Source organism: Ursus americanus, chromosome 11, assembly GCF_024610735.1.
Source record: "Ursus americanus isolate L20-20 chromosome 11, mUrsAme1.1.p, whole genome shotgun sequence".
Classification (NCBI taxonomy): Eukaryota; Metazoa; Chordata; class Mammalia; order Carnivora; family Ursidae; genus Ursus; species Ursus americanus.
In genome coordinates this window covers 49,041,219-49,051,908 of record NC_142137.1, presented here as the reverse complement: position 1 = coordinate 49,051,908, position 10,690 = coordinate 49,041,219, and the positions used below count along the sequence as shown (strand labels likewise).

Genomic DNA, 10,690 nt, shown 5'->3' with positions numbered 1-10,690 from the left:
CAGAGAGGTCCAGAGGGTACCTTCAAAGCGAGGTAGAGACTCCCGCGAATTGCACCGTGTGGCCAGAAGACCTCACGGCCTAACAAAACACCCCGCCCACCGTCTACCGTCACCACCGCCAAGGCGGCAGCTCCAGGCCGGAAGGCGGAGCCGCCACATCGTCGCGCGAGACCAGCCACGAGACTTCCCAGAAAGCCTCAGGCAACATCTTAATAGCTAGGGAGCCGGTTTAGGGCGGAAGGGTGGGCGGGGCTAGCCCAGATATTTAGCGGCACTGGCGGCCACGCCCCAAATCGGAAGTGACGGAGACGAGCTAGCGCGTCGAAGATACCTCTATGGTTTTCCTGCCGTTCTTGAGTCGGGAAATGGCCGCTGTGTAGTTACAACGGAGATAAGTCCCGGGAACGGTGCTTTCGGCGTTTCAGGTAGGCCTCATACTGCATTCAAATCACTCAAAGGGTAGTAAATACCGAGGACGAGTGAATATTGTTGAATCTTTTGTGGGTAGTGACGGGTTGACGGCTACAGGAGGACCCAGGAGACGTTTCGCCGTTATTTATGCGTTTCTCTGTCAGATCCCCTCAGGTTTTGGGGCACTACAGGTCGAAAAGGTGGGGGGGTGGGGTGAGTAGCGAGAACGGTGCGCGCGCGCGCGGTTACGAACCTGGCTCGAAACCCAGAGACCGCGCGGCCTTTCCGTGCGCGTGCGCATATCTCCCTCTTCAACCCTTCCCCCATTTCCTCGGCCCGGACCCTTGCGCGCGCCCGACTGAAAGCTCGCCCGGCGCACGCGCGCTTCCTCTTTTCTCCGCCTACGGCTCCTGAGACCGCTGGAGGTGCTGCTTGTGTTCGCTTCTCATTGGCTGAGGCGCCACCTTTCTTCCAGGCTTTGGGGCTTTGATAAAACAACTGATCTGCAGCAAAGTGCGTTGGGTAGGTTGACCCGTTTTTGCGTCGGCTTGAAATTCCTTTTTCCCGGCTTTACGCTATCCATCGGTTTACGCCTCGTTTTTTGTTCTGTTAAGAACGTGTTCTGCTGTCTCTCGTTACTGACGCGGGTATCCGCCTCCGGCCCTCGGTGTCGTGGGACAGTGTTCTCCGAGGTTAATCTCGGATCCCCCTGGCAACCCACTCTGTTTTGAAGCGAACGTGTGCACTCGACTCTAAGAGTTGGTGCCTAGTTACTGTTTCCTTGCTCGGGGAGCCGGCCTTAGCTGATGGATGGAAGCGTGGCCCTGTTGGTCCCCCCCCGCCCTTGCCCCCTCACCCCGGGCCCAAAAGCCAGTCTTCCAGTAGTACAAGCGAAGCCACATCCTTTTGGCAAGTGATTCAGATCTTCATGTCGAGTCAGAAATGTTGCAACCATGATAGGTAGACAGTTGGGGTAATTGGGTGGGAGTGGTGAGTCAAGGTTAGGGACTTTGTCCCCACTTTAAGTCCGTAATTTGGCTTTCTTCACGTTATCAGAATCAAGCAGCAGTGCTGGCAACTACTTCTATGTCAATTTCTTTCTTTCTTCTTTCTTTCTTTTTCTTTCTTTCGTTCGTTCTTTCTTTCTTTCTTTCTTTCGTTCTTTCGTTCTTTCGTTCTTTCGTTCTTTCTTTCTTAGCGTTTTAGGTTGAAAAAATTAAGACTAAAGTTGAAGGCAGATGTGACCAAAACGGACATAAAGAGATTAGTTACTTCAGACCTATCTTTTTGCAGCAGCACTTTTTATCTTCGATATTAAAAAGGAAACCAGAATTCCTTAATCCTCATGTAAATTCTCATTCCAGTTGGACTCTAGTTGGAATGGTTGGGCTACTGTTTAGACAGTAGAGAATCTTTGAGGATCTTTACGTAGGAAAAACCGCTACAAGTTTATTTGCATTTTTATGTGATTCTAGCCAATTCAGGATAAGTAATTCTGTGAGAAGGATTGTGTGTCTAAAATAACTCATGGTGAACAACCCAGAGTTTGTGTACCGATGGCTCATAGCCATCTTGTTTTAAGGATACCATGTTTTCACTGTAACATTGTGGTAAACATTGGAATCCCCCTTCATTCAAATAAATGGTAGCATATGAGATTTTTATTTTCTTGTAAGAACAGTAGTATTTTAGGACTCAGAGACCGATCTCTAAAAACCACTTGATAGACTCAGGTTTAGATATATTTATTGAATTCAACTACCTGTATTAGATTTAACTGTGTGATGAGAAGACTTGTAGAAATGGAGAAAGTCTTTTCAGTTCTCCGTAGAACTTTGGATTGGGAGTTTCCAGAAACTACATTCAAAATTTTTAGTTGAACGCTAGCTGAATTCTGTGTAATTTACGATGATTTATTAATCAACAAAGACATAGATAAGGGAATCAAGAAGCCCAGTATATTTCTGGGTAGTAAGTATAAATGTTTACATTATACTTTTAGGTTATGAATTTGTTCCTTTTTCACATCCAGCTTCTTAGACAGACAGTGGTCATTAGTGTTATCTCAAACTTAAGCACTAATGTTTTGACTCCAGGACTGAAAAGTAATAACCTACAAACATTAAGGTAGTAATAATTCTAGTCTACATTTGTGTAATATTTTGTGGAGTTTTCAGACTTGATCCAGTATTTCTCCACTTAGGTAGAGACCAAAAAGGTAGAAGACTTAACTTAAGGCCACATGAACCAGGGAGTGGCACAGCCTGGTCTAGAATGCAAGGCTTTTTTCTCAGTCCCGTGCTGGTTTTGTTTTGTTTTGTTTTAAAGTAGGATGACGAGAAGCTGGACAAAGAACTAGAAATTTGTGACTAAACCGGTTATTTTTCAGAAGCTTTTATTTTATTTTATTTTATTTTATTTTATTTTATTTTATTTAAGATTTTATTTATTTATTTGATAGACAGCCAGTGAGAGAGGGAACACAAGCAGGGGGAGCGGGAAAGGAAGAAGCAGGCTCCTAGGGGAGGAGCCTGATGTGGGGCTCGATCCCAGAATGGCGGAATCATGCCCTGAATCATGCCCTGAGCCGAAGGCTGACGCTTAAGGACTGCGCCACCCAGGCGCCCCTCAAAAGCTTTTAATTACGGAAATTTTCAAGCACAAAAGTAGAGAAAATGGTGAGCTTGCATGCTCCATCATCTATGTTTAGTAATTGTCAGCATTTACCGATTTTAATATTATTTATTTACTTTTTGGGGGGAGTATTTTTTTTATTTTTAAAGATTTTTTTGAAAATTTATTTGAGAGAGAGTGAATGAGAGAGGGAGTCTGAGCAGGGGGAGGGGCAAAGGGAGAGGGGAAAGCAGACTTTCTGCTGAGCGCAGAGCCTGCCTTGGGGCTCCATTCCCAGGACTCTGGGATCCTGACCTGAGCAGAAGGCAGATGCTCAACCGCCTGAGCCACCCAGGCGCCTCTTCTTGGCGTATATAAAGCAAAATTCCAGTCATTTTATTATGCATTTATAGTGTTCATTAATGTTACATCAAAAATACTAAGAATATTCTTACAAGAATCATTTGAAGCAAAATTAGATAACCTGCAGGAAAAACTGTCACAAACCGGTTACCAGTAATGATAGCTGATGCTTGAATGTATACCTTGTGCAAAATGTTACGCTGTTTACATTCATGTTCATGTAACTTTAAACCTGTAAGTACCATTATTGGTAGCCCTATTTTATACCTGTGGAAATTGAAGCTGAAAGAGATTAAGGTAACTTTTCCAGTGTTGAGCATCTAGTTAATGGTCAAGTCAGGATTTTGAACCTAGTCTATTGTAATAATAGTCTTAGGATATTATTTTTAGGATTATTAAAGATGTGAATAGTAATTTGCTTATAGAAATCTGGAAGCCAAACTCTCTGAATCTGCTAAAATGAAAACTTGGCTCAAATATGCTTGATAAGGTAATCTAAAGAACCCATTTTGGGGGGCTTCAGCTTGAGTATTTTGTTGAACTCTGTTGTCTGCTCTTTTCACTTGTGTACTAGCTGATCATAATGTATTACTGCATAAAAGATAGACTTTTTTTTTTGGTGGTTTATTAAGTACGGAGACAGGACCTGTGGGCAGAAAGAGCTGCTGCCAAAGATATATTTTCTTAAGGTATTTAAGAACTTTATTTATAAATAAAGCCTGATTTATTCCCTTAGTTTCTCACTGGTTGGTGAATCAATTGGATAAAATTGGATAAAAATACATAAAGCAATTTATTCCCTCTCTCTTCTTACAGTCTGTTAGTAAGTAATCTTGGTTGTAATAAAGGGAAGATTGATTTGGCATTTTGAATTCTATATATAGGTTATGGCCACATCAAGCACCTGTCAGGGAATTGGAGAGTGCAGGACTTGGAATCAGGAGATCTGGGTCAAATTCTGGATTAACCATTTACACTCTGTGACCATGGGCAACCTAAAAAGGCAAAGAAATCTCTTGTTTACTTTCCCAAACTTGCAAATCTCCCAGATGCTTGAGCCCCAAACTGAGAATTTAGGAACTCCATTGAATTTCCCCCATTCTCTCTGCTCCACACTAACAACCTATGAACGAGTACTGTTGACTGCACTTCCACACCAGATTCTGACTTTGCCTCTTTTATCCAGCTTTATTGCTACTACCTTTTCTAGGTAACCATCACATTGAATTTCAGTCTTCTAATTTATCTCCTGTTCTCCTCTCCATACTGTCCATGCTGTTCACAGCAGCCATTTTAAAATGTAAATCTGATGGTGTGACTTCCCCTGATTGTAGAGCCTTCCCATTGCAGTGAGAATAAAATCAACTCTTTAGTCTGGCCTGCTTTCTATATACAATTTGATCTGGTCCATTCCTCCCTCTTCCACCTTATCTCACACCCTCTCCACGATCAGAGTGCCTCTACTTTTCTTAGTGGTCTCTTCTGTCCTGAATTTGCCAAGTTTGTGTCTTCTGCCTAGAATGTTCCTCCTCCTGTGTAACTTTGCAATGTACCTTGTTTTTAGCTTTAATGTTACCTTCTTAAAGAGGGCCCAAGGACCCACCTTTGTAGTCTTCCATGTCTTAATACATCATCTTGTGGGTTTTTTTTCCCCCTCTCTCTTTCCCTCCCTTTAACATAAGCTCCAGGAGAGTAGGAAACTTAATCTCTCACTTGAAGTACAGTATTTCCAGTGCTAGAATAATAGTGCCTGGTATGTAATTGGCACCTCTTAAATTCAGATGAATTCTGGAAACTTAGAATTCTCTTCATTTGAGAGATGGGTTAACTTGTAGTTTATGAGATTGAGGATTAAATGAGATGATTTTATTTAAAGTCACATAGCACAGTTCTTAGCACATGGTTGATATTCAGATGTTTTTGGCTATGAATTGTTGATTTCTGTTCCTCTTTAGTTGGCTTTTGGAGAGCAGGCGCCTCTTCCATAGTCCTGGTTCCCATAAAACTTAGCATAGTGCTTTTTACACAGACTTTCATTTAAAAAATACTAGCTGAGCTGATTATAGTCTTTGTGCTAACTATATTAAATATTAATGTTATTAAGTGTTAAATGTATTTTGTATTAAACATTATATATTATTAAATAATGTTAAATATATTATGTATCATACTTCACATATGATCTTGGGAGTTCTTTTTATGGATACTTAGCCATATTTATAGATTGTGAACAAGAATGTGTATCTGCTAGTATAACAGCCTATAGCCCCTCCTCCCTTTGTTATTTCTAGCATATATTTTTTTGGTGATTTGGAGTAAAGAGGGATTTGGCAGTTGGTTTTTCTTTAGATATGTGGAAATTAAAATTAGCCTTTTAGAATTGTTTAGGGGAGGTGTTAGCTTAAATGAGCCTTGTATCACTTCCAGCAGTGAATCAGTAGTATTGGACTTCTAGGTCCAAAACAGTTTCATAACAACACGTCAGTTTAGAAGATTAGTTTCTTTCTGCCCCCCTTGGGGGGATTTGGTATTTTTAAAACTAAACATGCATGCACTTTAGAAATCCTTTTGTTTCTGTATCTATGGTCTTTTGTTTTTATTTTTTATTTTAGTATTTTTCCCTTAATTATTAGTTCCTATTTTTCCTCGTTTGAACCTCAGATCTCTTAATCTCCCCAAGTGCAGGGTCATGGGCATATAGGGGACAGTGTTCTTGATTTACCAGTGTAATCTTAACATTTCTTTCCCTTTGTATTTCCAATTGTATTTTTTATTGGATTTTTGGTAAGAGTCACAGATTTTAATATTTATGTGTATTTTTTTCATTTAAACTGGTCTGTGAATTCCTTGAGGTTAGGCATGTATTAATCTTCTATTCTTTAGTTTCTGCTCCCCTAGTAGTTTTTGACTATCCTTTGCACATAATTGGTGATCGATCACTGAATGTTACTTACAAGGCTGACCTGTTCAGTGTTGACAGTTGCTTAGTACATTGCACAAAATTTAAATTTACTTGCATAGTAATGGTAAATTAGCTTAGGAAGAGTATTGCCTTTCATTAGATACTTGTTTCATTTATCGCCTGTTTTATCGTAATGTCTGTACGTGTATCAAAATGCTTTTAGGCACACAGAGCTTAGAATTTTTGTGATAGCTGTTAATAAGAATTTTAAAAACCAGTTTCAGATGAAACTAAATTGTAGAAGGGAAGTGGCCAAGAGAGAATAAAGAATAAGATAAGTACCAAAGCATTAAAAATAAACGCATACTTTAGGTAAGTTATAATTCTAGCATTATGAATACTAACTACTGATAGATGACATGTTTTGATATTCCAAGAATACCATATTTGGCATTATTAGCCACTTTGAAATTTTCTGATAGGATAGCAGTATAGCTTCTGTTCTCTAAAGCTCAGATTACTAAAATAAGAATTCAAGAATTTAAATTAAAAAGGAAAAATGCTGTCAGTTTCATGGTGCAGTTCTGCATTCTGATTAAAACAAAAAAAATTCCTTAAGCTTTTATGGGTAAAAGATTATTTCTTAAATGAGTTTCCTTTTCCCTGAAATCATTAGTGATTTTATTAAGAGTTTATTTCAGTGCCAGTATAATTCATTGTTGTGAACAGTGGGTGTTTAATTTACCATAAATCAAACTCATATATTTTTTTTTCTTTGCTAGGAGTTTGAATATAGAGTTTAATTTCTCGGATCATTTTCTCCAGGAAGAACTTTACAGGATCTCAAAGACTTCACTTGACTGTTTAATCCTGCATAAAACCCAAGGTAAATAGCATTCATTTTTCTAGTTTTCAGTTTTGGTTTATTTAAGAAAATGCAACTACTTAATTCATGAATCTGAATGATTAAAAGTGGTGCGGTCTGAAGCTTTTTTTGTTTGGTTTTGTTTCATTTTGGTGGCTTGTATGAAGTAAGCCAGATTTTAAAAGTTTTAGGAAAAAGATTCTCTTTATCTCTCCTTCTTCTCTGTTGTGTGTCTTTTTCCATTCTTAAAAACACATCAACTTAGACTCAGGCCAGTAAGTCCTTCTCTCTTATGCATGTAAGAAGAATTCTATAACTTAATTTTTAACACCCTTGCATTGGTGTTAAGGTAATTAAAGTTCGTATTACATATATCAACTTATTTCGTCTTCACTACAACTCTGAGGAAGATACTGTCTTTTATGTATTTCTTATTTATGAGAAGATAGAACTAATATTTGTCTTTAAGATAGTTCTGTTTTATTTTGAAATATCTGAATCCTTGAATTTGTCATTTATGGTTTTTGATGAAGTATGTGCAGACATTATGTTGCTTCTTTTGTAATTCAGCTCCATCTTAGTGCTTTTAAATACCATTTTCATAATACTGAGCAGTGCCTACATAGGTAAAATAAATGCCTTCAAAAATATTTGGTTGTAGGAGAAATTGTTCATATGACAATTGCAGGCTATAAGAAGTTTAGTGAGTCCATTTTTATGGAAACAATTATTTTGGTAATAAGTGGAAATTTGGAAATAGTTACAGCAGAAATAAACTTGGGAGGCATATATATACGTTCAATTTTGGGAAGAGTAGATCTTCTAAATTATTTAGTCCTGTTATTTCTGTACCCAGTGAAGTTTTAATTATTGCACTAGATTTTAGTAATGTTTAGAAAAGTTTGAATATTGGTGCCCAACTTTTCTTTTTCTTTTACTTCCAGTATCTTTCTTCCAGCAGTCTTTCTAGTTTATCTTTTATCCTTTTTCATCTACTTACCAGAAGGCTACAGGGTGAACTAGCATTGTCACATAAGTCCATTTTTATCGGTAATCATGCAGTATTATATACATGGAGGGGTTAGTCCCATTTTAAGGTCATAAAGCATTTAGGATGACAGTCTGCTAGGTTTATTATTTTTTTAGTATTATGGCACTTGTATTTTCTTTGTTTTGGGTTCCTTATCTGCTGTTACTACTCTGATATTATGTATCTCTTTTGCAGGACAGGTAGGCATTTGTAATGGGCATGGAGTAATATCTAACATGCTGCTATAGTTTTGTATTGCTCTTTCTGGCTTCTGCAGCTGCTTCCTTTTTGAAATGAGGCACATAGGTGGTTCTGCAGTCCATAGAAATCTTCTATCTACAATATACAGTACCTGTCATGCAGGTGAAGATAAATAGGGATAATTGTCTTAGTATCCATTTGAAAAGGGTGATGAGTAATATCCTTTAAGAAGCTTACGTCTTGTAAAATTTAGTTGATCTTTGAAGATAAATAAGAATGTGAAACTTCTTTAATTAAATAATGAGTTTTTACTTTTTTGGTCTCTTATTGACTAGGAGAAAAGAAATGGGTCGCTCCAATTCTAGATCACATTCTTCAAGATCAAAGTCTAGATCACAGTCTAGTTCTCGATCAAGATCAAGATCACATTCTAGAAAGAAGAGATACAGGTGAATTACTGTGTTTTTAATTCTTTTAATAATGATAATCAGCTAATATTCATGGAGTGCTTACTATGTTTAGACACAATGCTGAACTCATTAATATATTTTATTCTCAACCCTGTGAAGTGGATCTGTTCTTACCTTTGTTTTAGAGTTGGAGAGATTGAGAACTGTTCAAATTGCAAGCCAGTAAATGGCAGTGCTTAGGTTTGGTTTCAGTTAGCGTGACTTCAGATCTCAGATTCTTACACTGTGCATGTATGGTGAATTTCTTTGAATTTGTAATGTTTAGAGTTAAATTGGATAACGTGAGAATTATTTGACTGTAAGCCATCTTTGTGTATTATTTCATAGTTTCTCATTGTTTCTGAGTCGATGTCTCAGTATTTTATGCATTTAGCTAGTAGTATTTGATTGATGAATATTCTTCTATGCCATTAAACATTCTTTTACTCTATTATTTTAAGTGCCTGTATAACTTTATTGTAATTTGTTAGTATGTCCTGCTGTTGGATATTTTCCTGTTTTCTGTAGCTTCATTCCTAAGGCCTTTTATTCTCTCAATATTATTCTTAGAAGTGAGACTTTATTCATTAAAAACTGAGCTTTACTTTTGTATAAATGAGAGGTTTTGTTTTTCAAATGCACATCTTTGGTTTTGACTATTGACATGTTAAATTCAACCATAAGTGTTTAGAATGGTAGAATGGAATAGTTTCTTTTTCTTTCATTGATATTTATTTCATTTTTAGTTCTAGGTCTCGTTCCAGGACATACTCAAGATCTCGTAGTAGAGATCGTATTTATTCTAGAGATTATCGCCGAGATTACAGAAATAATAGAGGAATGAGACGACCTTATGGGTACAGAGGAAGGGGCAGAGGGTATTATCAAGGAGGAGGAGGTAGATATCATCGAGGTGGTTATAGACCTGTCTGGAATAGAAGACACTCTAGGAGTCCTAGACGAGGTCGTTCACGTTCCAGGAGTCCAAAAAGAAGATCCGTTTCTTCTCAAAGATCCCGAAGCAGATCTCGCCGGTCATATAGATCTTCTCGGTCTCCAAGATCATCCTCTTCTCGTTCTTCATCCCCATATAGCAAATCTCCTGTCTCTAAAAGACGAGGGTCTCAGGAAAAACAAACCAAAAAAGCTGAAGGGGAGCCCCAAGAAGAGAGTCCTTTGAAAAGTAAATCACAGGAGGAGCCGAAAGATACATTTGAACATGACCCATCTGAATCTATTGATGAGTTTAACAAATCATCAGCCACATCTGGTGATATTTGGCCTGGCCTTTCAGCTTACGATAATAGTCCCAGATCACCTCATAGTCCTTCACCGATTGCTACACCACCTAGTCAGAGTTCATCTTGCTCTGATGCCCCCATGCTCAGTACAGTCCACTCTGCAAAAAACACCCCCTCTCAGCATTCACATTCCATTCAGCATAGTCCTGAAAGGTCTGGGTCTGGTTCTGTTGGAAATGGATCTAGTCGGTACAGTCCTTCTCAGAATAGTCCAATTCATCATATCCCTTCACGAAGAAGCCCTGCAAAGACAATCACACCACAGAATGCTCCAAGAGATGAGGCTAGGGGACGTTCTTCATTTTATCCTGATGGTGGAGATCAGGAAACTGCAAAGACAGGAAAATTCTTAAAAAGGTAAGCATTAAAGTATTTAGATTATAATATTAATACTTTTGTTCTTTGAATTCTGTTTGGATATATAAGACTTAAAATTGCAGCATGATGTATAGTCAGCTGTTTTTACTCAACAACTTCTTTAAAATTCCAAGTTGTTTATGCTACATCTGGTTAACTTTGGAAATTAAGTATTTTAATAGAAGCTAATTTATATTT

General features: G+C 38.1%; 1 protein-coding gene across 5 annotated transcripts in view; it reads left to right on the top strand.

Annotated features, from left to right (window-relative positions):
• Window positions 1–269: 269 nt before the first annotated feature.
• Window positions 270–10,690, top strand: part of BCLAF1 (BCL2 associated transcription factor 1) — a 29,334-nt gene continuing 18,913 nt past the window's right edge. For 3 of the 5 annotated variants that reach the window (XR_006782854.2, XM_045814710.2, XM_045814707.2), the window contains exons 1-4: window positions 270–425; window positions 7,072–7,175; window positions 8,721–8,834; window positions 9,581–10,492. Coding sequence is in view for 4 of the 5 variants with exons in the window: in XM_045814710.2 (XP_045670666.1) it covers window positions 8,731–8,834; window positions 9,581–10,492 (1,016 nt within the window). In the remaining variant the exon portion in view is untranslated. The remainder of the gene's footprint in view (window positions 426–7,071; window positions 7,176–8,720; window positions 8,835–9,580; window positions 10,493–10,690) is intronic. The other 2 variants (XM_045814711.2, XM_045814708.2) reach the window with 1 other exon arrangement.